Raw genomic sequence first — 26,994 nt, forward strand, 5'->3', positions numbered from 1 at the left:
TCAGAGGCCCTCTGTGGCCTGGCCTGAGAGGGGTTATGGGAACCTAAGTTACAGGAACTGGGACAAAGGACCCCTGGGCTGACCAGGGTCCCAGGAGCCACCAGAGGCCTCACTGCCTTGACCCAACATGGCTCACAGCCAGGCCACCCACCCAGGCAAAAAGCTGATACTGAGAAAAGCGGCACTAACAGAAGGTACCTGGAACCCGTCTGTGCTGGGGTCTCCCTGAGATGCTGGGGTCTCCCTGAGACACCGGCATGAGCAGTGCATGATGGGTTTCTCTCAGTGTTCATGACATCCCATCCTGTCTGGTAGCCCATCCACTTCCGGGAATTGGTCAAGCCTGGGTTTTGGCAAATGTTTCTTTAAAGAGCCAGACTGCAGACAGTTTAGGCTTTGTGAGCTGTGGCTTCTATCAGCCCCTTGACCCTGCTGCTGTTGTCCAAACGAAGTATGGCTGTGTACAGAAAACTTTGCTCATGGAAGCAGCTCCACCCTGGAGTCACCCAGACAGAGAGGCTACTTGAGACTTCCCAACAAGGCTTGAAAACAAGACTAAAGGGCATACACGGATCCACAAGTAACCAAACTACCTGCTAGAACTAAGCTGAACACTCTTTAAAGACAAAACTAGCACTCAACAATATAAGGTTCACAATGTCTGGCATCCAGTAAAAAATTACTAGATACGTGAAGTAGCAAATTGTGATATATAAACTGAAGGAAAGAAAAATCAGTCAGTAGAAATAATCCAGAAATGATAAAGATGATGAGATTAGAATACAAGAACATTACAGAGTTTAGAGAAATGCTTGTTTTATGTTCAAGGATATAAAGGAAAACATGAATCTAAGTAAAAATGGAGATATAACAAAAAGCCAAACAAGTTCTAGAAATGAAAAGTAAACTCCACAAATGAAAATCTCATTGACTTACAAGGCAGCAGATTAGACATTGTAGGGAGAAAAAAGATTGTGAACTTGAAGACAGGAATAGAAAGTATTCACACTGGAAGCAAAGAGAAAAAAGACTAAAAATAAATGAACAACATTTCAATGACCTGTGTGACAATATCAACTGGTAGTTGTTAGCCACATGTGAGCATTTCAAATGTGGCTAGCATAACAGAGAAATTGAACTTAATTTTAATTTTAATTAATTTATGCAGCTACCTGTGGCTAGTGGCTACCACATCAGACAGTATAGTCTTAGAGCAACCACGAAATAACACAACAAGATGTATAGGAAGTAAATCCATAGTAGAGATAAAATGGAATACTTTAAAATATTCAATTAATACAGAAGGCAGGAAAAGAGGAAAAAGGTAACAAAGAACAATGAATAGCAAAACTGGTGAAAAAATAAAAGGCAGTCTGTCAGACTGGATAAAAATATGAAACCCAACTATATGCTGTCTACCACAAACTCACTTAAAATATAAAAGCACAGATAGGTTAAAAGTCAAAGGATGGAAAATGAGATACCATGTAAATGCTAATCAAAAGCCAGCATGGCTAACCTAGTATCGAAGTAGACATCAGAACAAGGGATAAAAGAGGAAATCCCCTGATAAAGCACCAATTTACAATGAAGACAATAGTCCCACACGTTTATGCCCCAGCAGCTCCAGAATACAGTGTCAGGGCACATAGGGCTGAAAGAAGAGATAGTCAAGTCCACACTAACAGTGGAGGTTCCAACTATTGGAACCTCCCAGCTATTGACAGAGTAGGGGAAAGAAAATCAGTGACAGGTCATGAGACCTGACTGGCACGTAGAAACCACTGTGCCTGGCTGCAGGAGGTGCATTCTTTCCAGAGCACGCCACGTGCTGAGCCACCAAGTAAGTCTCAATTCATTTAAAAGATTTAGAATAATACAACATATGTTATCAGACCGCAACCAATTTAAAGAAAATCAGTAAGAGACAGCTATCTGGAAAATCCCCAAATATTTGGAAACGAAACAGTTCTCTTCTAAATAACCCATGGGTCCAAGAAGAAACTACATGGGAAATTAGAAAATATTTTGAACAGGATGAATGAAAAGTCACACATTTCCATCTATCTGTGGGAAGCAGCTATGCAATGTGCAAAGAGAGAATGTTTTCAATGCTGAGAAACAAAGCTCTCAACCAAGGGGCTCAGCTTCCACTTTAAGAAGCTGGGAAAAGGACAAATCTAACATATGTAGAAGGAAAAAAGAAAATTAAGTGCCAAATTAATAAAATAGAAAACAAATAATAGATAAAATCTGTGAAACCTAAAGCTGGTACTTGAATGAAAGTGGTACATCGCTCCAGAGCTTACAGACAGAAGAGGCCAAGACATCCACTAAGGCATTTTTATTCAACCTCATACTTGCCATGGCCTATGCAGCAAGGCAAGAAAATGGGGGGGCGGGGGGGGGGGAAGCGTACAGATTAAAAAAATAAGCAAATGGTCTTTATTCACAGCTGGCACAATCAAGTGCATAAAGAATCCTAAGAACGCTATCAAAAAACTACTAGAATTAATATGTTTAAAAGTCGTATTTCTATACTGAACTTGCCATTTTCAACCTCTATTTCTTAGTAAGGTTGTGCTGTGGTAGGTCTCTGAACTTGGGCAAGTACTTTGTTATCAGTTGATCTCTTATCCCCATTTTGCAGAGATCATGCAGTTAAACACAACAACCATCCTACTGTTGACATGTGAAATTCCCTGAATTCCCACTCTGGTTAATAGCCTGAGGGGACTTCAAGGACACAGCCTGGTTTCTCTACCACAGGCATCTTATTTTCAGGAACTCGACACCTGCAATGAGTCCATGAGAAGTCCCTACCACTGCCAAGTCCCACCACATCCAGTGGGCCTGCCTGAGACGCACGAGCCAGCGGCCTCCAGAATTCAAGTGTGGTTTCAGAAGTGGTGTAAATGAAATGGCACGTTTATCACTTATCTATCTTTTGATTGATTGATTTTATATAACAAGCAAATCAAACAGGACAAACTCAGATGGCCTGAGCTGTTTGGACCCACAGATCTCATCTGAGTGCAGCATGGGCTCCACAAGGCTGACCTCCATGACCTTGGTGTCCTGTCAAGACTTGCCCAGTGATACTGGAGCTGGGGTCCATAGCACCTCACCCATACTCATCCTCCATAACTGCAGGGAACCTTCTGTCATGCCTTCCAAGCTATGTCCTTCACAGCAATTAAGGTTTGGCAATTTTTTCTTTTCTTCGGCAGCAAGAATATTGTACCTTTTGTCTTCTAGACATGCGTCTGCCTGTGATGGTTAATACTGAGTGTCAACTTAATCAGATTGAAGGATACAAAGTATTGATCCTGGGTGTGTCTGTGAGGGTGTTGTCAAAGGAGATTAACATTTGAGTCACTGGGCTGGTAAAGGCAGACCCACCCTTAATCTGGGTGGGCACCATCTAATCAGCTGCCAGTGCGGCTACAATATAAGCAGGGAGAACAATGTGAAAAGGCAAGACGGGCCTAACCTCCCAGCCTACATCTTTCTCCTGTGCTGGATGCTTCCTGCCCTCAAATATCAGACTCCAAGTTCTTCACTTTTGGGACTCGGAGTGGCTCTCCTTGCTCAAGCTTGCGATGGCCTACTGTGGGACCTCGTGATCATGTGAGTTAATACTTAATAAACTCCCCTTTATATATGTATCTATCTATTCCATTAGTTCTGTCCCTCTAGAGAACCCTAATACACTGCCTTTACTCTCAGATGAGTCTTTTGCCTTATTCACTATACCCCACCCCCAACTGTTTTAAAAAGCTCAAATTGTTTCTTGAAGAACTTGTGAGTACAAGGGCCGCAAGCCACTGTGGACACCAAGCTGACTCCTGGAGAGTGGAGGTGGGGGAGCTGTTAGGGTTGTGCCTACTGGTGAAAAGATCCTTTAACAGCACTGACATGCATGGACTGGGCCCACTCCTCAACCTGCCACTCCCAGAGCCAGGCTCTGCTTTCCACGGCAGGAGTGGCTCCGGGTTCTGAATCTAGAGTTAAGGCCCAGCAGACGACATGGTGACCAGAACCTGCATATGCCTTGGCCTTGGTGATCCACCTCCTGAATCTGCACCTGGGCCACTGGCACCTTCCCAATTTCTTCTGGATGATGCAGTTAGACCATAAGGTCCCCACACCATAAATCAGGCTTAAAGTTAAGTAATCATTTGAGTAATTTTTAGTAAAATTAAAAGCACTTGGAAGAGATACTTAGAATCAAAACAAGAAAATTCTAAAAAATATTTTAATACTTGAAAAGTTCTAAAACAAAAGGTAAGGTAACATGTTCTTTCAAAAGTGAATTTCACATGCAAACCATTAATTATATTTATTTTACTGTGAGATAAAAGCAAAACATAATATTCGGAGAAAGAGACCAGTAACTGACCTATTTATTTTATATTGTATTAATGTGAATCCTTATTAGAGATGTGATAACGTTATTGCACAAACAAAACCGTGGGCAGAAACATCCCAGCAATGCAGGGGCGCCCATACCGGGTTACAAGGGACGTCCAGCATGTGTTTCCCTGGAACACTCAGAGTCTGCACTTTTCCTGCAAATGGGACCATGTCTGATTATTTATTATGAAAGAACACTTTACCGACCATTTTTTTCTCAGTTGGTATAATGTAGAAATAGGCTTTTTAAAATCCATTAAATAGTCTTGAAAACATTTTTGCACTAAATCAAACGAGCTGATATCAGAAAGCAATTGCCACCTTCCACCTGGAGTAATGTGTGCATTTTTTAATGCTATGATTATATGCTTCTTTAGGGTGACACAGTTTCTCTTCTGGCTTCTGTAACACCTGCATTAATCTTCCTTTTTTGCTGTTAAACAAAACTTGCTGGCATTATGCATCCCATCCACTGGGGGTGGGCTGGGAACAAACAGGTTTCGATGGTTCTTCACAAGGAGACAAACAATCTGAATTATCTTTTACAAACAGTGAAAATGACAAGATGTTTGTCTCTCAGTATGCATTTTAAAACAACATAAATAGAATACACTTCTTTTAACAAAGCCTGGCCTTGGTGGCTTTCTAGCTTGCAGTCTAAGTAACGTTTGGTTTGCAGAAGGGATTCCCTGGGAGACGGCTGTGTGGGGCCACCTCACTTACTGGTTGTGTGTTCTCCATGGGAAAAGCACCAGATGAGGAAGCCCAGGATCAGATGTAAGCTGCAAGCTTCTTTCTCTCTTCAAACTGCTTGTCCACTGCCAGAGATAGGGCCTGGAGGAACCCCTCTATGGTGACGGTGGGGGCCTAGAAGGTACACGGTCATTGCTGGAGGGGCTCAACTCACATTTGGTGGGGCCATCTGGCATCCACCGCCCCTGCCGCCACCCACAGTGCAGACAGCATAGAAGGGGGTGGTAGCTGATAGGCTGAGCAGTGAGTGCGCACCACACACGTCCAGGATGCACATCAGCCAAGCTCTTTACTTCAGAAAAGGCGAACAAGGTGGCTATGTGACCCCCCCCATGTCCTGCATGTCAGAAACAGCTGCAGGGGTGGGCAGGGGAGCACCAAGGCAGCCACCCACACACTGAGAAGGATGAGAAGCTGTAGGGAGCAGACCCTGGAGGGCCCACCCTATGTCCCAGGCTTATAACCAGAGAATTCCCATGGCCCAGTGCCCAGAGCTGTCACCTCCCCTGCATTAAAAGTCTCCCACTCATGATCCATGGCCACTGTCACCTCTGTGCTGAGCACTGTGTCCAGCACAGAGGCTGCTACTGATCAGACAGAGCCTGAGTCACTTCTGATTTGAAAGAAAACATTCCAAGATGGGGGTTTTCTCTTCTCAGATGTAAGTGTATCTGCTCTGCCAGACACTGAGTCCTTACCCCAACCAGCTGCTGGGGACAGTGCAGGGGAGGGGTGAGTGCCCCGGGCCGAAGCGTCTGCAACAGGCCCAGCACCCAGTGGCTGAGGCTGTGGATCCAGGTCACTGTTCTATGTGAGCTGAACCCAGACTGAAAGAGCACAAACTTCTGGTGAGGCCAGCGAGGGCCCTGGCCACGAGCTCAGCACACCACAGAGGCAGACGTGCATGTGTGTGCATGCATGCGTGTGAGCAGAGGCACGTGGCATAGCCGCCTCCTCCCAAAGGACTCAAGACAGCCCCTGTGTTTCGGTGCCAAGGTCAGCTCCTCCTCCGGCCCCAGGACCCTGTGGTTTAGAAACTGAGATAAAATGAGGCTGATACCCCAGGGCTACTAAGCAGCATCTCCAGCGAGGCTGAGACCTGTGGACAGGGCGGGTGCTGGAGGACGGCAGTGGAGACTCACCTGGACATACAGCGCATGAGCCAGAAAGGGGAGTTTTCTCAGCACCCGGCCGCTGAGGCCTTCGCTCTTCCTGTGTAAACAAAACCCAGTTCAGAGACAGCAATTTATACAATCACACGTTTCAGGACTAATTTTCCTCATTGGCCGAGGCATCCCTGGGAACACCAGCCGAAGCGTCCCAGGCACACCCTGGGTTCACAGGGCACTTCCTGCCCCTCACTGCTCTCCTCAGCCTTGCCCTCTGAATGTCCCTTTGCCCCCCGGCCTCTCGCATGGGGCCGGTCTCTCCCCATCCTCAGCTCCTGCTCTGGGAGGCAGTGTCCTCGCGGCTCTGAAGCACACCCAAGGCACACCTGTGTGCTCTGCCCCAGGGCCAGCATCCTTGCGCTCAGGGAATGCAGCACCTGCCCGGGAGCCTCTGCCCCAGGGCCAGCATCCTTGCGCTCAGGGAAGGCATCACCTGCCCGGGAGCCTCTGCCCCAGGGCCAGCATCCTTGCGCTCAGGGAATGCCTCACCTGCCCGGGAGCCTCTGCCCCAGGGCCAGCATCCTTGCGCTCAGGGAAGGCATCACTTGCCTGGGAGCCTCTGCCCCAGGGCCAGCATCCTTGCGCTCAGGGAATGCATCACCTGCCCGGGAGCACCAGGTGTAGGGCATGATGCAGCGGACACACGGTCAGTAGGCACAGATTCCCCAAATAATGGGTGGGTTCACATCTTCAATTTTTGTAGAAGTCTCTGAACTGTTCTTCGTTCCCATCTTAACTGATTTAAATCTCTTCAACAGATAATCCAAATCCTTAAAAAATACTACATTCTTCATGTTATCCCTTGTTTAAAGCCTTCCACATTCTTGCCAACTTCAAAATAAAATTCAAACTCTGGCCAGAAACCCGAGGCTCTGTCCATTCCACCCCCCGCCTCTCCGGCACCTCCCCAGCCTCCGCACTGCAACCCACTAGACGGTCACCTGAACACACTGCTCCAGCAGCCTTCCTGATTTCTCTCCAGTTGGAACCAAATTCTATCCTTCAAGGCACCGTTTGATTTTCCTACCTTCCCTTCCACCCTCCCTGGACCCCCAAAGCCATTTCCTTTCTGTGGACTCTGCGAATCCTTCTAAGTGTCATCAGCCGTAGGGCTGCAGGCTTCCAGCACATGAGCCAGCGCCCTCCCTGCGCAAGGGTTACATCTCCTTTGGAAGGAGGTGGCTGTGCTGCGTGTTTCTACTCACATGCACACACACACACACACACACGTGTGTACATGCATGTTCACACCTATACTGTGTTGAGAGTTCACACCCAGGGCCCTCCCTGGTCTCCTCAAAGGAAACAATGACTCCCTAGTTAATATCACAAATGGATTCTTCTTGATTACAAAAATGAGGTCAATTTGCACCTTGAAATGTCATTCAAAAGAAGACTCAATTTTGACACGTTGTTTTCAATGAAGCCAATCATCTCTAGCTCTCGGAGGGTCAGCAGCTGCTGGCGAGGGTATATGATCTGACACTGGGGAGACAGAAGTACAGGCGGTTAGCTGAATCCACAGAGGCCTGAGCGTAGGCACCGTCAGCAAGAGGGACAGCAGCTGCAGGTCAAATGTCAACCACGCCACGTCTCACAGAAATCCAGACAGTGACGACTCAAGATGCACAGCTGCATTAGGGAACAAGCTCGCTCTCTCATGCCTCTCAGCGTACACATTCTGCTTTTTCAAACAAATACAAATAACGGAACATGCCTCAGAAACCAGTAGCAACATAGCCTCTTCTGTGTTTCGAGCCAAAACTTTTCCTCCCTGTGTGTCAGGAAGGGAAGGGACCTGGAGGCACCCAGTCCAGTCTGTTATGCCACCTTCGGAGACATCAAAACCCACAGTGGGCAGAGCTGGGACTTAGAGCCAGGACTTCCACTGACTTCCAAAGCAGGATCCTAGTTTGTCTGTTTTAAAGGTGAGGCTTGTTTGGCAGCATGACAGTGTCTGACTGACCGAGGAGCTGGGCACCAAAAGTTCCCCTCAGAGATCATTTGTCTGGAAGTCATGCTTTTCCAAGCAGCCTTGCCAACAGTCAGGTGGGCACACTGACTTACTATGACTGAATTCTAATACGAACCGTTCTGACTCAGGAACCAGGAGAAGGAAGAAAATAGCATTGTCTGAACATTTTGGAGGTTTGTTGAGGGGTGTGAGCAAAATTAAGACACAGTTTGTGCTTGTGCTTTGGGGGATATTGAGCTTTCGAGACCAGTTCAATATCCACTGTGACATCTGCATGTCTTAATTTCATATAAACTGCCTAAAATAAGAAACTACCCCTATCACTGGGCGTGGTGGCTCACGCCTGTAACCTCAGCACTTTGGAAGGCTGAGGTGGGCAGATCACTTGAGCTCAGGAGTTTGAGACCAGCCAGGCCAACATGGTGAAACGCTTTCTCTACTAAAAATACAAAAATTAGCCAGGTGTGGTGGCATGCGCCTGTAATCCCAGCTACTCACGAAGCTGAGGCACGAGAATCGCTTGAACCCAGGAGGCGGAGGTTGCAGTGAGCTGCGATCGCACCACTGCACTCTAGCTCTAGGCAAGAGTGAGACTCTGTCTCAAAATAAATAAACAAACAAACAAACAAAAAACTACCCCTGTCCTACACTGTCCAAGAAAAAGTCCATCCCTCTTAGCTAACACTTTAAACATCCCCTGGATTCACAGCACGCGTGTACAAGTGTATAAACGTCACACTGTGAGGGCTGGAACCCACACTGAAGGTGCGTGAGGACCTCCAACACACACGACTTCCTCGCAGGATCTGCTATCACATGGGGCTCCTTGGCAGCAAAACTGCTGTAGAATCAGTCTTCAGATCACTGGCATTCTCCAGGCAAAGCTCCACAGAGCTCCGTCTCCTTTCCCCAACCCCCAAGAAAACCATGCCTGGACAGTGCTGACCCGGGCAGGCCCGGTGGGTCCATGGCTGAGACCAGCTCTCCCGTCCCCAACCAAAGCAGGCTGTGCCATCCTTGTTAACACCCCTGCTCTGTGGTACCAGCAGGTGGCAACAACTGCATTAAACTCATCACTGTTTAAATCCCCATTCACTGGTTTGCTTGGTTACGGCCCAACTACCCTAAACAAATGCCCCTGCAGGATGATTTGTCTGGGACAGGTCTGTTCCCACAGGGGCTAGAGCAGCAGAAACACAAGCATGGGGCAGGTCCCTGCGAGCCTGACTCACACACACCGCACGCGTCACTGCCCATGGCGACGGCGTTCCTGACTCACACACACACCCCACATGAGTCACTGTGCCCACGGCGACGGCCTTCCTGACTCACACACACACCCCACACGCGTCACTGCCCATGGCGACGGTGTTCCTGACTCGCACTCCCCACACGCGTCACTGTGCCCATGGCGACGGCCTTCCTGACTCACACGCACTCCCCACACACGTCGCTCTGCCCGTGGCGACGGCCTTCCTGACTCACACACACACTCCCCGCACGTGTCGCTGTGCCCATGGCGACGGCCTTCCTGACTCACACACACTCCCCGCACGCGTCGCTCTGCCCACGTCGACGGCCTTCCTGACTCACACGCACTCCCCGCACGCGTCACTCTGCCCACGGCGACGGCGTTCCTGACTCACACACACTCTCCGCACGCATCGCTGTGCCCATGGTGACAGTGTTCCTGCCTATCATCACAACAGGCGACTCAAGAACGTGACGTCACGTGGACCCCGTGACCAAAACCACCAGTCCATACTACGCCCATGATGTTTCCTCTTTCAGGTAAGGATACAGGCCCCCGAGAGGCAGGGCACTGGAAAAGCCCGGGGTAAGCTGAGAACTAAGATTTGTGCAGCCAGCCAGGTGAGCAAAGCCGGTCACTGACGTCCCCTACACTGACTGGTACCTCAAATAATGAACAATGATGACTGTATTGTGCCAAAAGAACAAAAATATTGAGTCAGTGGCCCTAGTTTCAACTATCAGCTCAACCTGTCACATACAAAACTAGTTTTCAATTTAAGAAGGGAGTTAATGCATATGTTGAAATCCTCCATACTGGAACGAGCTTATTTTAAGATATCTTAATTAATTAAGAACATATAAGAAATCCATTTGTATCAAGAGGAAAAAAAAAAATAAAGGTACCTTCATCAGTTCTTCCAAACAAGAGAGGTAGATTTTGAAGATGGCTGCTGCAGAGGGCGGCCCAATGTACTGCTTGATGTCAGCCCTGTCCACGAAGGCCACGTCGATCTTCTCGGTGATGTTAGAAGTGGTCAGAATCACGACATTGGAATGCCTGTTGTGGCCGAGAAGCAAGCACCACAGTCATCACGGCTGTCGGTGACCCAATTCTATCCTGCCCTATCTGGCAAGGAGGTTGGCAGGACGATGGCCAGCAGGCTGCCAACAGGAAGGAAAGCAGCCTTGTGCCAACACAGGCCACGCAGACCCCCCAGCCTTTGCTCTCGCTGCTCCTTGGCCTTCCGGGAATTTTCCTACAGCCCCACTCGGCTCATTCCCTCACTGCCTTCAACCTTGGGAAGGATCTCACTTTCCTTTTTTTTTTTTTTTTGAGACGGAGTCTCACTCTTTCACCCAGGCTGGAGTGCAGTGGTGCTATATCGGCTCACTGCAAGCTCCGCCTCGCCAGTTCACACCATTCTCCTGCCTCAGCCTCCCAAGTAGCCGGGACTACAGGCGCCCGCCACCATGCCCGGCTAATTTTTTGTATTTTTAGTGGAGATGGGGTTTCACCGTGTTAGCCAGGATGGTCTCAATCTCCTGACCTCGTGATCCGCCCGCCTTGGCCTCCCAAAGTGCTGGGATTACAGGCGTGAGCCACCGCGCCCGGCCTAGCAAGGATCTCACTTTTGCACAGCGTTCCTGACTGTGCCACCTACCATGGGCTCTGGTGCCCACCACCACCTGGGCATGGCCACTCATCTTCCCTAGACATACTCTAGAGCTGGGTTACTTCCCATGTTCATGATCTGCTCTCCCCTCTAGCGTATAAACTCCATAGAGAGAGCCCCTGTTGTCTGGCCTGTTGACCAGTGTCCCCCAAGGACCCAGCATGAGCCAGCACAGAGCGGGCACAAGGTGCCCCCAGGGAGCATGCTGCACAGGCCTGGGGGGCGTGGCTGCACATGTGGCAGTGCTACCACTGCTGCCTGGGGAAGGTCAACTTCACCTAGACCCTGGCCAAGGGAGCCTGTGCCTGCGAGCCAGGGTGAGCTAAGCAGAGGCAGGACAGGGAGCCTGTGGGTCCCCGGCAGAGGAACAAGGCACAGAGGTTGGGTGAGCTCACAGCTGCTCAGTCCAGCACCAGGAGGGTGGGGCTGCAGGAAGGGCCAGAGGGAGGCCTAGGCCTGGAGATCACGACCCAGGGGCTGACAATCCAGAGATGCGGGAGTGGACAGGACTGGTGGGGGACAGAAAGAGTCCTCTAGAGAGGGGCTGGAACCAGGAGCATGAGGGAATGAAGGCAAGAGAGGCAAGCGTGTCTCCTTGTTTCTTCCTGAGCCACACCCTCTTGTGACTGACAGGGAGAAGTCACGGTGACCTCCATCCTCTGGTTTGAGTGGCAGGTGCACAGCAAGGCCATCAGTGTCGAGTGGAATCCCAGGAAGTTAGGGATTTGGGGCCCAGTGAGCAGTGTGGGAGTGTGCCTGGCATCCCAGGCATCTAAGCCTGATGTCTGGTCACAGGTGGATGTGCAGGTCTGGGATTCACCCCCCACAGAACCCTGAGCTATGCTGAAGGGGCACACGCCAGGAGAGAAGGCCACAGACAGGCTGTGTAGACCCCTCCCTGCGGTGAGACGCCAGCAGCATAAACCGAGGAGACAGGAGAATGGAGGCCGGGGAGGGAGGCACAAAGAGATTCAGGGAAGGGGCCATCAGGGTGTCAGCGCTGTGCAAAGTTCCAGAAAGAGAAAAGCGAACGCTCGTGTGAATGCGGGGCAGCTGGGCTGCGGCGGGGGCAGGAGCCAGATTGCAGCAGACTGAGAGACAAGCCAGGTGGGGAAGGAAGTGGACAAGAGGAGAAGGAAGCCAGAGGTGGGGAGGCCCCCCTCCAGGACCTGCACACTTGTTGGGAACAAGCCCCCCAAAATCTGGCCATAAACTGGCCCCAAAACTGGCCATAAACAAAATCTCTGCAGCACTGCGACATGTTCATGATGGCCATAACGCCCACACTGGAAGGTTGTGGGTTTACGGGAATGAGGGCAAGGAACACCTGGCCCGTCCAGGGAGGAAAACCGCTTAAAGGCATTCTTAAGCCACAAACAATAGCATGAGCGATCTGTGCCTTAAGGACATGCTCCTGCTGCAGTTAACTAGCCCCACCTGTTCCTTTAATTCAGCCTATCCCTTCGTTTCCCGTAAGGGATACTTTTAGTTAATTTAATATCTATAGAAACAATGCTAATGACTGGCTTGCTGTTAATAGATACGTGGGTAAATCTCTGTTTGGGGCTCTCAGCTCTGAAGGCTGTGAGACCCCTACCTCCCACTCCACACCTCTATATTTCTGTGTGTGTGTCTTTAATTCCTCCAGCGCCGCTGGGTTAGGGTCTCCCCGACCGAGCTGGTCTTGGCACACATTCCTGCAGCTGACCCCAAGACGAGCGCTTCTCAGGAAGCCAGATACGCTCTCTGTGGCGAGACAGTGGTGATGGCCTGAACAAAACGTTCCTCTGCACAGTTCAGTCTGCTGTCATCCCACACTCAACAATCCAGCTTCTGAGAATGCCAGGGACTCCCCAGGCACCCTGAGGGCAGAAAGAGCACTTCACAGAAGGAACCTGAGTCCTGGCTGAGCACCACACAGGCACAGGCAGGTTCTGGCTCGTCCATCACTTCCTTGGGAGTTGGGCCAGCAGCTGTCGCTCCTTAAGCTTGATCAACTTGGGCTACAGTGACAACAGGCCCTGGCCCTGTGAGGCTGGGCTGTGGAGATGTGGACCATCTGCCCATGAAACTGTCTGTCCTGGGCCAGCAGGGCGAGCAGGGGACAGCCATTCACCTATGAGCAGCACTAGTTGGTGCTGACAGCGGGTGGGATAGGAGAGAAGTGGGTGGGATAAGGCCTGAATGTAGCAGTTCTTCATTTTATGCTTTTCTGTGCTACGTAAAATTCTTACCATGCCTGAGTTTTCTTTCACATTTTTTTTTTCTGAGACGGAGTCTCACTCTGTCTCCCAGGCTGGAGTGCAGTGGCATGATCTCGGCTCACTGCAAGTTCTGCCTCCTGGTTCACACCATTCTCTTGCCTCAGCCTCCCGAGTAGCTGGGACTACAGGCGCCCGCCATCACGCCCGGCTAATTTTTTGTATTTTTAGTAGAGACGGGGTTTCACCGTGTTAGCCAGGATGGTCTCCATCTACTGACCTTGTGATCCGCCCGCCTCGGCCTCCCAAAGTGCTGAGATTACAGGTGTGAGCCACCGTGCCCGGCCTTCTTTTACATTTTTAATACACTAAAAACAATTTCTTTAAAAAGCATTTGTGATATGCTGCTTCCAGTGTGGAAAAGGAGTCGATACTCAATGCCAAATGCACTTTCCGGTGAAAGAGCTGGGCACTAAGATCTAGCGTTGTACAAGTATCACGCATTTCTTTGGGACAAGCTTCTCATCACTTCTCAGGGAAAACTGCTGCATGTCCTGGTTACCTTTTAATCTGATCAATTTGGGTCAAGACAGCATTGACCACGCGGATGGCATCTGATGGCTCGGTGCCTGCCCTGCAGGCATTTCGGGCGGCTGTGAGACTCTCCACCTGTTGGGAGGGAGCAATGGGGTCAAAAAGGACAGGGCCTGGCACTTCACAGGCAGCTATGGGGATACGTCCCCCTGAGCACGTGAAAAAGATGAATGAATGGGTGTTCCCGTGCCTAGCCTGCGGATGCTGCGGCAAGGTGGAAAGGCGCACAGTGCAGGGAGGGATAGAGGGCAGCCCGGCTGCAGGAGGGGAAAGCTAGGAGCATCAGGAGTAGGCTGTGTCCCCACAATGGCAAAAGGCAATTCTGTCATGAATTTCCTTATCTGGAAATGCCTACCTCATCAATCAGCACGAACACCAGAGCGTCTTTATCATCAATCAAATCCTGAATCTTCTGAAACATCTTGGTTACCAGCTTGCCACTCTGGAACCCAAACACCGTTTTAGTGTCAACGTGCAGGGACCACACTACCAGGTGCACAGGGGGACCCTGACGTGGCCTGCTGCCCCAGTTGTCCCCACAAGCCCACTGTCTCCTGACGGCCCCTCAGAAAGCTCCCTAAATCAGGGAAGCTAGGGCAGCATGGGAGGAGGTCAGCCTAACACTCTTCCCCTCTGCTTTGAATGCCAGGGTGCTGAGACCTAAGACCACACCTGACCTGCCTGGGGCGGCACAGTGAGGGTGACCTGTACCTCTGCTTTACCTGTGTGTCCTCTCTGATGAGGAAAAGAGGCAGACCACAGATGCAAACAGGCTGGGATGCACTCCTCACAGGCTCTCCTGTGCCCAGTGTGCCTGGTCCCACCTCATCTCACCAGAGGGATGTGCGGATGCCAGGTGACTTGGGCACAGCTCCTCAGAAGTAAGAATCACATGTGACATCACCTTGTCTGACCCCCTCAGCTCACAGACAGCGCTAGGGCACATGAGCACCAAGGACATGCATGGCAGGGCTGCAGTCCCGAGTGCCAGGCCTGCCCTTCTCAGAGTCCATCGATTGTCCTGTCCCACACAGTCATAGGTCTGGGGAGAACCAAGGGAGGGTCCCCATGGGCCCCAGCTCCGGAACCTTCTCTGATCACAGTCAGCCCCAATCCTCACACACCCTTCCCACCCAGTTCTCTCCTGAAGCTTCTGGAGGAGGACTTGCCTAACATACAAGACATTTTTTCAGCTATACGATCCAGACAATTAGAATTAATATTTAATACTCACTTCCGAAAACCACTTAGAAAAGAGGCTGTGGCTGTTTATTTCAATTAATTGGCCATATCGGTACCTGAGATAGAAAAAAGGAGTTGAGACAATTACTAATTGGTCCTGTGGATCCTCAGCGGCAGCCATTCATGCGTCTTGAATGCAACATCTCAAGTGCCCAGCATCGGGGGAATTACAATTACTGACAAAGAATCGAGGAATCCAGCCCTCCGTGTACTAAATAATTATGAAGAAGTCTAACAAAATTCAATCAGTAGTTCTAGACTGTATCAATTGAGTTAAAGAGTAAAAACTCCCATTTTATATCTATTTACAAATTATATTTCTATGTTTAAAAATATTAGCAGTACTAACATAAGATAGAAAACAAAACAAAATAGAAGCATCAAGAGCTTTTGGCAGGAGCTGAGCATTTTCCCCTCCTTCCACAGAACCCTAAACAGCACAGACCCCAGAGCCCAGGAATGCTCAGGTGGCCCAAAGTTAACCTTAACACACACAGACTGACCGGAACCCAGAAACACTCCTCTATCCATTCAGAAGCCCGCAGACAGATGTGGGCGTGCTTAGCTGCTGACTAAATCACCAGAGAACAAGACTGAGGCCAGAGAGAAACTGACTTCCAGGTCCTCTTTTCAGTTGCTTCCATGTCAAAAGTCCACAAAAGAAAAAGAATTACGTTCAAGAAGCATCACTTGCACTCCACGTAAAAAAGAGAGAGACCGTTTACTGATACTGTTTATTAAAACAGTGGAGGGATACAGACAATCTAACAAAATATAGACTGGGTTGAATATTAAACAAAATTAATTATAAAACATTTTGCTTCTTTGATAGAGTGAGGAACAAAGGCTTGCTAAGACTTCTTTTTGCCATTTCTAAGCCATAAAACCAATGCATATTTCCAGATCTTTGTACTGGAAAAAGCTATATTCCTTATAATAACATTTTCCTTCTCTTGTGTTTCCCTCTCTGCCCCTAGAGATCTTTTTTGGTTATTCTTTGGAGGCAGGGTCTCACTCCCGTCACCCAGGCTCACCACAGCCTGGACCTCCTGGGCTAAGGTGATCCTCCCACCTCAGCCTCAAAAGCAGCTGGGACCACAGGCATGTGCTCCCAGCTAATTTTTTGTATTTTTTTTGTAGAGACAGGGTTTCTCCATGTTGGCCAGGCTGGTCTCAAACTCCTGGTTTCAAACGATCCACCTGCCTCAGCCTCCCAAAGTGCTGGGATTACAGGCATTGAGCCGCCATGCTGGCATGCCCCTAGAGATCTTGAAAACACACATGTATTTCAATATGTCAAAGCAAAGGGCAAGTTGCTAAACATAAGCTAAGGGGTCAAAATAAAGCAATTTCCCTATGTAAAAACATTCACAAGACATTTTTGAAGAACAAAAATTATGTATAGGAAATTAAACCTTACAGGATTTCCGCTAGTCATACTGGAGTAACAGGAAGCAGATTTACCATCTAATCTTAAATGAGAAAACCTCATTTAAGGCAAAATGGATGAAATGACATCTGGTAAGGCTGCTGTACACAGGGCAGTGAGGGCTGGGACTCCTGAGTCGGAAGACCAGGGACCCTCTACAAATGCTCTGACTTTCTGGCAGGAGGCATCTTCCAACCACAGGCACGGGAGGGAGCCCAAGTGGAGCACAGCCCCTCGCTGACTCGAGGAGACAGAGATTGGAGTTCAGGGAGTCTGAAGTACTGAAGGCTGCAGAACAGAATTCCAGAGGGGAAGGAAATATGAAGAAATACCTCAGAAGGAGTGCCCAGGATCCTCATGGCGCCCCTGACGTCCTGGATGAATACTCAGGTGTGTGTGAGCAGGGGACATTCCCTGCAGCTATGGAAAGGGTGCCCGTGGTCTGTGAGCTGAAGGGCTCCTGGACCTCACACAGGCTGAGAGGAGTGCATACTCCAACCGCCAGAGTGGAGAGTGCCCACGGATCCTTCAGCACACTCAGTGGAGACCCCAGAGGACCACAATTTAGTGTTAAGACCAAACCTAAACCCCTCCCAGTCAAAGCTTAAAAAAACCAAACCTCAAAGGATCACACCAAATCACAAGTAATGGAAATGCCTAACGGAACAAAATCTAACACTCACTAAAGGAAGACACAATCCACACACTTCAGATCACAATGTTCAGCAGCTAATCAAACACTACCTAACATGCCAACAAAGCAAAACCATGTGACCCCTAACCAGAAGAAAAACCAGTCAATAGAAACACAATCAGAAATGACAATCATGATGCAATTAGCAGACAGAACATTAAAACAGCTATTATAGGGTTGTTCAAGACGTGAACAAGAACATAATGAAAAAACAGTATAAGAAGAATCAAATAGAACATTCAGAGCAGAAAAATACACTATCAGACATAACAACTTCACTGAATGGAATTAAAAGCAGATTAGACGATGTAGAAAATCAGTCAACTTGAAAAGACAGCAATAGAAACTTTCAAATAAAACATATTTCTAAAGAACTGAAAAAAAAAAAAAGAAAAAGCACAGGAGTGGCCTGTGGAACAACATCAAACAGTCTAACATGAAAACAGAGTCCCAGATAAAGGGGAAGGGCAAGGAAATTCAGTGAGGAAACAATGACCAGGTATTTTCCAAATGTGACAAAAACCATAAGCCCCAAACACACAGAACTCAAGAGGAAAAGACAAATACATAATTAGAGATGAACACTCCATCCAGCAAGGGGAGAAAGTATAGTCTTCTGAAGTGCAATTCGCCAGCAGAGATCATGTGCTGGCAATCAAGTAAGTCTCAAATCTTAAAAAAACTGAAATCATAACTCAAAACTATGCTGAATACAGAGCAATCAAGTGACTTACAGTGGAGAGGAATCTATTATTTGCGTAAAATGATTTAGAAAAAAAAAAAAACAACCTCCCGTTATAAATCCCATTCCCATGGCTCTCCTCTCACAGATTACCGAAAGTTACCTGCTTGAAAGTCTAATTGTCAATTTCTGGGCTAACGCTTTACACAGGGATGTTTTTCCAGTGCCAGGAGGACCTGTGACAAAGATCCAAGCAAATATATTTTTAAGTCAGTGCTACAACAAATTTCTTAAAACAATAGTAACTTCCATTATCCATAAAATATAAGGAATACAGTTAAAAGCTATTAATGTTATTACTACAATGAAGTCTGCTTAGAAACTTAAATGCTATGAAATACTACCAATACACTTACGTCTCCCCCTTTCTTACTAATTTGTACTCAACTTCGTATTTCTGGTCTCAGCCTCCATCGCCTCCCCACCCCCAGCACTGCTCCCAGCTTCTCGGCCTACAGTCTCACTTAGCATCGGGAATGAACGTTGCACTTTCTAGCCTACATCTTTGCTGACACCTGTCCTTGTCCCCACACTTCCTCTATGAAATCCACTCATCAAGGCACCTTCCAGAGGTCAAACACACCTTTCTTGATAAATGGAGGTGGAGGGGTCATGTGTTATTCCTGTTGCCCCCAGAACCACCCTCTTTCCTAAGACAATTCTCAGTGGGCTCATACCCCATACTAGAAGAGGCAGAGGCCAGCACTCTTCTTGCACGCCTGCCTGCCAAGCGTCCCCTAGCATGATGTGGGCGCAAGCCACCCAGGTGCCGAGGCAAGAGACCGAGGGCACGAGCTGTTCCAGTATCATAAAATAAATAAGAATAATTATACTAGATATAGATCTTAGATATGATTATATATGAATATTAATCATTAATTTATAGCAATTACTCTTTATTCCAATATTATAATAATCCTCGCTCTACAATCATAACCTAGGAAAAACCAGGCCATACAGAGATAGGAGCTGAGGGGACATAGTGAGAAGTGACTAGAAGACAAGAGTGAGAGAGCCTTCTGTTATGCCTGGACAGGGCCACCAGAGGGCTCCTTGGTCTAGCAGTAACGCCAGCGTCTGGGAAGAAGCTCACTGCCAAGCTGACTGTGGTCTAGCGGTAGCGTCAGTGTCAAGCAAAAACACCTGCTACTTAGCAGACCGGGAAAGGGAGTCTCCCTTTCCCCGGGGGAGTCTAGAGAAGACTCTACCCCTCCACCTCTTGTGGAGGGCCTGACATTAGTCAGACTCGCCCACAGTCATCCAGAGGCCTGTCTCCCTGTGATGCTGTGCTTCAGTGGTCATGCTCCTAGTCCGCCTTCATGTTCCATCCTGTACACCTGGCTCTGCCTTTTAGCTAGCAGTAGCAAATTAGTGAAAGTACTAAAAGTCTCTGATATGCAGAAATAAGGGTGTAAGCCATCTCTCTGTTTCTCTTCTCTCTCTCTGCCTCGGCTGCCAGGCAGGGAAGGGTCCCCTGTCCAGTGGACACGTGACCCACGTGACCTTACCTATCAGTGGAGATGGCTCACACTCCTTACCCTGCCCCTTTGTCTTGTATCCAATAAATATCAGTGCAGCCTGGCATTCGGGGACACTATCGGTCTCCGCGTCTTGGTGGTAGTGGTCCCCCAGGCCCAGCTGTCTTTTCTTTTATCTCTTTGTCTTGTGTCTTTATTTCTACACTCTCTCGTCTCTGCACATGGGGAGAAAACCCACCAACCCTGTGGGGCTGGACCCTACAAACCATGCCTCACAGAAGCTGTGAGGTGACCAATATGGAAAAAGGAAACCATCTAACAGAAAATGGAGACACACAACTCTAATTTTCTGCAGGCATTTTCAAGAATTAAAGAGGAAATACGTAACTGGTTCAGAAACAACTTATTTCACTAATTAAAACACCTGCTGCTTACTCTGACTGTGCTATGAGGGCAGTATGCCGGGCCTGTCTGCTCTTTAAAAGAACACTGTGTTTTAAGGTCACTTTGTCACGCAATCTTAACTGACTTAAAGAAGCTAAGTACTCTTCAAGCTTCTATTTCACACTTTGCTGCAGTTTCATACTCTCGAGTCCACTCAATTCCCGTGTCCCCATTCTACCCGGTGATATTGAAAACAAAACAAAACAAAACAACAAACCATCAGTATTTTCTCCTGAGAAGAACCAGACAGAATTTCTTTAAAATATGGCTTTTTCAGTTTACTCCTCACAAAGTAAAGCTCTGAGTACTACAAGCCTAATTTATAAGTTAAGCTTTATCATAGGAATGTCTGTAGGAAAAAATAGTCTACATAAGGTTTAGTACTATCCACGTTTGGGGCATCTGAGGATGTCTTGGAATGTGGCCCCCCACAGGAAGACTTGATTAAGTGCCGAGTAATCAATGCCCCAAGGGCCGGGTGCGGTGGCTCAAGCCTGTAATCCCAGCACTTTGGGAGGCTGAGGCGGGTGGATCACCTGAGGTCAGGAGTTTGAGACCAGCCTGGTCAACGTGGTGAAACTCCGTCTCTACTAAAAATACAAAACTTAGCTGGGTGTGGTGGCGCATGCCTGTAATCCCAGCTACTCAGAAGGCTGAGGTAGGAGAGTTGCTGGAACCTGGGAGGAACGCAGGAAGTCGAGGTTGCAGTGAGCCGAGATCGGGCCACTGCACTCCACCCTGGTTGACAGCGAGACTCCGTCTCAAAAACAAAAACAAACAAACAAAAAATGTCCCAAGTGTTATGAGCTGGATCTGCTTCACAGAGAGGGGACATTCTAGGACAGCTGTGGCTTCTTCAGAAAAGAAAGAGCGGTAACTCCTTGCAGAAGGACAAAGGTACAAGTAAAGGCTAAATTTCATGCCACTTATCTGGTCAAATAAAAGCCTGCATAATTTACCGTGGAGCAGCACCACCCGGTTCCAGGTGATGAGGTTGCTGTTGACGTTCTTGTCTGAAAACAGTAAAGTTGTCATCACATAATCGAGGAGCTGACAGAGAAAAAGAAAAAGAGCTTGATAAAGGTACCAACAAGGCAAAGGTGCCCAAGAAATGTGCCCTCCCCCAGGGCTTAATCCTACATGAGAAGAGGGAGCACAGGGAGCGAGGCCGCCTCCTAAGAGATCATCACCTCCAAATGCTTTCATTTCAGAAGAGAAGGTGCTTCCAAAAGGGAAAAGGAAAAACACTGGCTATTACTATTATAAATATAAGAAGAGCAACAAAATGATCACTTTTATTTAAAGTGCCAACATTAAACAAAACCACTAAGGGGTTTGTTTATCAAGTAATGAGTAAGCTCCTTCCCTAGAATGATACAGCAGTTATTATTTGCAAAATAACAACAGCCACAGTGCAGAGGAGCAGTCTGGGACAGCTGAGTGATAGTCTTCTAGCGAGCTGCCGGCATGGGAAAGACCCTTCCCGTTGAAGAGGGTGCAGGGGTTAAGACACACCGGCCTTTCCTTTGTGCGGACCAGGCCTGCTCACCTTCCCTCCTCCCATCTCCAGAGGGTTTAATTCTCTAAGTTGCCTTCACATTCTCCCTTTCCCTCTTCTCCCTCAGGGAGCTCCTCAGAGACCAGCTCTACTCTGGAGCAATCCTAGAGGATAGATGTCCAGGACAAGGGCTGCCAGCAGACAGGGGCTCCCAAAAACCCATCTGCATCAAGTTGCTCAGGGGTGTTGGAGAGCAAAACAGTAATGGTTCCTCTTCAAATAACAGGGCATTCCGGGAAAAGGCACAGCAACTTACATGGGATTTGACTTCCACATCGTACACCAAGCTGTCCCAAAGCCCATGGAATTCAGCTGTGACAGAATTAAACAAAGACCTGATTTCAGGAAGGCAAGCAATTACAGCCACCCCCAGTCAGTCTCCCCTGAGCCTAAGCCTGAGCTTCCCATTGTGCTGCTCCAGGCAAGACTATGATTCTGATTACAGGAAAGTATAAATTCTGCAAATTTTTCTTCAAATTTTGATTTTTATTAAAATCAAAGATGCAAAATAAATGCCAGTCACATGTAACTTCTGGCAGACAATTGGATGGAGTCAAAGAATTACACTTTATGTCTCATTATCATGTGCAATAGTCTTTTAAAAAAACTTTAAGTTCCCATCCTTCTTTATGATATTGTTGTCATTTATTTTACATTGATGTATAACATAATCCCCACAATATGTTTGCATTAAACTATCATTTTTTTGGTGGTAAACAACACATTATAAAATTTATGATCATAACCATTTACAATTGTCTTTTACCCATGCTTCAACACAAGTTCAGATGCCAAATCCACCTGTTTCTCCACACGCTACTGAATGAAGCCCTGGGCTTGGCCTGCTAGAGCCCATCAGCAATGCCCATGGAGAAGCATCAAGCAGACAAGGAGCCACTCAGCAGGACAGACCAACCAGGCATGTGAGAAGAGCACATGGGCACTCTCCGTTAGCCATGAACTCTAAGGTACCCACCCAAAGGAACAGTATGGTCCCACACTGGAAATCTCTACTTTCCTCTTTTGTGATAAACTTTCCATTTCATAAGAGAGAAAACATCCTAAAATCCTACAAAACAAATGGACAAACAGAACCCCCCCCCCCCCGTGAACTGACATGGCATGGAGTATACAATCCTCTGACCTCAGCCTCCCCCTCAACTCCCATCACACCCCATACCTGCAGGTAGAACCCAGTGATTTGCTGCAATTATGTTTTCTGTCTCTTCCTCCAGATTTTCACTGCTGGGGCCATCTTCATTCAGCTGGAAGATGTGAAGTGCAACAGTGCATGCACTCAAATCGATGGGCTAAAATGAGGGAAAAGCCAATATCGACACACATTTCCAACTCTCATTTAACTCCAACCATACAAATTAGATGTTAAGGTCTACAAATAAAAACTGAATGTGTAGTATAATCAAAGCTAGTTCTCAGATTAGATGACAAGGCTATTATTTTATTTCAGATTGAGGATTAGCTCTTTTGAAAGCTAATACCCATCCCTTGCCCTTTGGGCCCTACATTTACTTACAGAATGAAAAAGTGCCCTAAATCCAGCCTCCGGGACGTTATTATATAAATACACTCACACAGATGGGACCAAAAACTGAGTTTTATCACATAAGGTTTTTTGTTTTTTTTTTTAATTAACTTATTTTTTGCGACGGGATCTTGCTCTGTTGCCCAGGCTAGAGTTCAGCAGCACGATCACAGCTCACAGCAACATCAACTTCCTGGACTCAAGTGATCCTCCCACCTCCAGCCTTCTGAGTAGCTGACACTACAAGTGTGCGCCACCGCACTGGCTAATTTTTTAAAACTCTTTTCAGAGACGGGGTCTTGCTACGATCCCCGGGCCGTTCTCCAATTCCTGGCCTCAAGTGATCCTTCCATCTTTCTCCCACAGTGCTGGGACTACAGGCATGAGCCACCTTGCCCAGTCAGTTTCCTAACTGTGTCTTTTTACATTTGTTATTAACGCAGAGAAATGTTTACATTGGTAGATAGAAATCTATTTCATTCTTCTTAATGGCTATATTGTACATAGTGTAGATATATGGAATTCCTACATTTATTAACTGACCTCTGGTGGACAGTTAAAATATTTCAGATTGTTGGCTATTACTAACAGCATCTAACAAACATCTGTCCAGAAAGATCTACAAAATTGCATGATTATCAGCTACGATAAATTCCTACAAGTGAATCTGCAGTCAGAGAACATTAGAACTTTCCCTGGGCAGCCCGTGCCCTCCAGTTAGGGTGTCCATCCCTCCACAACAGTGTGGGAAGCTCTTCCTTCCCTCAGACTGGCCAAAACCACGGCATTATCAGATCTCAGTGTGCACAAAGCTCTGAGCATGCACCAACATGAGTCCTAACGTATGAATGGGGAGGTCCAGGGGAGGTCCACCTCACGAGCAGAACTTAGTACCAAGCCTGTCCTTCGCAGCTGGTTCTTACAGGACAGGAATTGTACTGCTGTAAGTGATAAGTCTTCCTTAGGAATGTTTCAGGTTGTTTTTATACTGGTGCCAGAATCACCCCAATGCCTCCACGCCCTCACACAAAGCTCCTCTAACCCATACGCATGAACTCAGATGGTGGGTGAGGTGGCCATGCATGGGATGAGATGAAGGAATTCTATAAGGCAAGCCCATCTTCTCATCTCTGTGGCCCCACACCTCCTATGGCCCTAGCACACACTGAGCACTTTATAAACATTTGCTGATTGAAAGAATGAGACACGGCACACAGGCCTTACCAGCGCAGCCCACTATTGTACAGCACTGCATTCTCATTCGTGGTTTCCAATCTGTTACTGCTATACTGAGAGCACCCCAACATCAGGGCTACTTCCTACTCCCAGCAGCTGGCTCCTGACAGCTAGTGAAAAGAACTTGTCCAGCCACCCAAACCAACAGAGAAGTGAACCTGTTTCTGACAACAGGCTATGAAAACGGCAAGACATTCATGATACAACCTTTGTATTCAGCTAACTGTTCCTTGGCCCAGCAAATTAGTAACTTACCCGTGAGTCTTTAACCTTTAATTCTGTGTCAATAATAGACACAGACTGCACATTTCTGGTCAAAAAAGGTTCATCAAACTCAGTCCATGTGTAATCACCAAACACAATATTATGTCTGTTGAGTAGCTTTCTAACACTCAGGTTTATGTCTTCTTTCTTTGCAGTGCTAGAAAAAAAGCCAAAACACACATAAATGATCTTAGTTCAAAAACAAAATGTTAAAATGAAGTGTTTTGCAAAAACTCAGACAATACATAAGAAAGCCCAGTAGTTAACAGGATAGGTTGGAGTTGGCCTGCCTGGGACCAAATCTAGGGCCACCCCTTGCCTGTGGGTCCTCTACCAGCTGTGCCCTGAAGAAGCTGTGCCTCAGCTCCCATTAGAAAAAGGGGACAACAGTAAGAGTTCTCGCTATGCTGGGCTACTGTGAAGTCATTAATACATTCAAAGTGTTTAGGACGATACCTGGCACATAGTAAGCACCCAATAATGTTGGCTTTCACTATTGTTAATGAATTTCCACAGCTGTGGGGTCAGGCCTGGGGTCTGCATTGTAACAAGTCTCCAATAGCTGTGATTCGTGCTGAGAAAATCTAATGCTTTGAGCTTGGTATCCAGGGCTTCCCTCGGCCACCCTTGCTGCAGTCCTCCTAACACCTCCCCTTTCTACAACAGTGACCTGGTCCTGGATCACACCTCTGTGCCCTGCTGTGCACTGTCCCAGCTTACTGGGCTGATCTACTGAAGTCACCCTTTAGGTCCTATTCAATGTCTGCCTCCCTCTGAGCCCTCCTGGACAGGCTCCTCAGAGCCAGGTAGGTGATATGTGGCCCCTTTGCAATCGTCCCAGCACCCTACAAGCAGCGACCACCATGCATAGTGCGGTTGTGTGCAGGTGTCTATGAACTCTGGTGCAGTTGTACGTAGGTGTCTGTCCTCTAGGTGCAGCTGTGCTCTGGTGTGATTATGCCTAGCGTCTCTGGGCCCAGGTGTGGTTGTACATGGGGTGTCTCTAGGCTGCGGTGGCACTGTGTACAGGTGTCTCTGAGCGCTAAGGTGTTTACACAGGCGTCGCCAGGCTGTGATGGGGCTTTGTGCAGGTGTCTCTGGGCCCTGGTGCAATTATGCTGACGTGTCTGAACTCCAGCACCTAGAAAGTACCCAGTCAACAGCTGTTCTGTTAAAGGAAAGGTCTCTTCCTCTGCATCCCCTCTGAGGCTGGTGGTCTCACCTGACCTCAATCCACCCTCCATGGACATAAGGAGGGTCTGTGAAGGTCTGGCCCCGCCGCTGAGCTCCCCCCACTCCAGGGAGCAGCACAGCCCACAGGCCCCACCATACCATGAACTGTCTTGGTCACAAATGAGTGGGATTTGCTTTGAACCCTAAAAATTTAACATCGAGTCCATGAGGAACGGGAACAATTAAAGGGTCTGAGAAACAGTGGCTCAAAGAATAACCACCCAACTTTCGGCTGAGACTTTAGAGCTCTCTGTAATGCGCAGCCATCCTATTCTCCAACGTGGGACTCAGGGCCAGATCAATGCACCGGAGGACAGCCGGGGCAGGGTCAGGGCCAGGTCCGTGAGCTGAGGTCGGGTCGGGGCTCAATCTGTGAGCTGGGGTCCTGCGCGCAGGGCTCGGGTCGGCCGGGTCAGTGCCCTGCGGTGGGGTCGGGTCATTGCGCTAGGATCGGGTCGGGGCCCGGCGGCCTGTGCGCCGGGGTCCAGTCGGGCCGGATCAGTACCCTGGGGTTCAGTCGCATCAGAATCAGTGCGCTGGGGTCGGGGCTCGGTGCACGCGCTGGGGTCGGGGCGGGTGGGTGCCCAGAGGATGTGTCGGACACGTCCGGCTCACCTGCTGCCGCGCTGATGCACCTCCACGTGGACCGTTGGCGACTCGGCCACACAGGGAAGCGCCTGCTTCAGGTCGCCCACGGCCTCGTCCATGGCGCCCCCGAGAGCAGTGGGGACCCAACCGGGGCGCGGCCGCCGCCACCTCACGCCCAGCGTCGCCGCCACAGCCGCTGCCTCAGCCCGCTGGCCCCGCCCTAGCTTCGAATCTGCCGCGCGAGGCGCACCACCTCCTGACCCGGAAGCGCTCGTGCCCGGCAGGGCCACTTCCTGCCGCGGCCCCGCCTCGCCTCGTTTCCGGCGCGGTCCCGCGAGCTCGGCAACCTCGGCGCAGCGACCGCGGGCGGCCAGCCAGGGCCAGGGGGCGGTGGCGGCCACCGTCCGGCCGGGTGCCAGCTGTTCCCGGCGCCGCCATGGGCAAGAAGCACAAGAAGCACAAGGCCGAGTGGCGCTCGTCCTACGAGGGTGAGGCGGCGGCGCTTTGT

At 48.7% G+C, this 26,994-nt stretch overlaps 2 protein-coding genes across 9 annotated transcripts in view; one reads left to right on the plus strand and one right to left on the minus strand.

Annotated features, from left to right (window-relative positions):
* Window positions 1–4,244: 4,244 nt before the first annotated feature.
* On the minus strand, window positions 4,245–26,776 carry TRIP13 (thyroid hormone receptor interactor 13). Its single transcript, XM_019013262.3, has 13 exons — window positions 26,514–26,776; window positions 24,657–24,822; window positions 22,803–22,932; window positions 21,879–21,934; window positions 21,024–21,114; window positions 18,246–18,318; window positions 15,270–15,333; window positions 14,391–14,477; window positions 14,004–14,110; window positions 10,471–10,624; window positions 7,711–7,823; window positions 6,312–6,381; window positions 4,245–5,283 (listed from the first exon to the last, which is right to left on the minus strand). Exons 1-13 carry the CDS (start codon window positions 26,603–26,605, stop codon window positions 5,188–5,190), a joined length of 1,299 nt encoding a protein of 432 aa, XP_018868807.2. The 5' UTR covers window positions 26,606–26,776; the 3' UTR covers window positions 4,245–5,187.
* BRD9 (bromodomain containing 9) overlaps window positions 26,766–26,994 on the plus strand; it is a 29,265-nt gene continuing 29,036 nt past the window's right edge. For 7 of the 8 annotated variants that reach the window (XM_055367754.2, XM_055367750.2, XM_055367755.2 and 4 more), the window contains exon 1: window positions 26,840–26,974. In XM_055367754.2, the coding sequence (XP_055223729.2) occupies window positions 26,923–26,974 (52 nt within the window). In that variant the 5' untranslated portion in view covers window positions 26,840–26,922. Of the gene's footprint in view, window positions 26,975–26,994 lie in introns of all 8 variants that reach the window. The other variant, XM_055367749.2, reaches the window with a different exon arrangement.

The sequence above is a fragment of the Gorilla gorilla genome, chromosome 19 (assembly GCF_029281585.2).
Source record: "Gorilla gorilla gorilla isolate KB3781 chromosome 19, NHGRI_mGorGor1-v2.1_pri, whole genome shotgun sequence".
NCBI classification, from domain to species: domain Eukaryota; kingdom Metazoa; phylum Chordata; class Mammalia; order Primates; family Hominidae; genus Gorilla; species Gorilla gorilla.

Coding starts and splice junctions, on each gene's coding strand:
- TRIP13 (XM_019013262.3), bottom strand. CDS start 26,605: ATGGACGAGGCCGTGGGCGACCTGAAGCAGGCGCTTCCCTGTGTGGCC. Junction 6,382..7,710: donor CTTTTGAATGACATTTCAAG/GTGCAAATTGAC, acceptor TTGTTTACACAG/GAAGAGCGAAGGCCTCAGCG. Junction 5,284..6,311: donor CTCATGCGCTGTATGTCCAG/GTGAGTCTCCAC, acceptor TGTACCTTCTAG/GCCCCCACCGTCACCATAGA.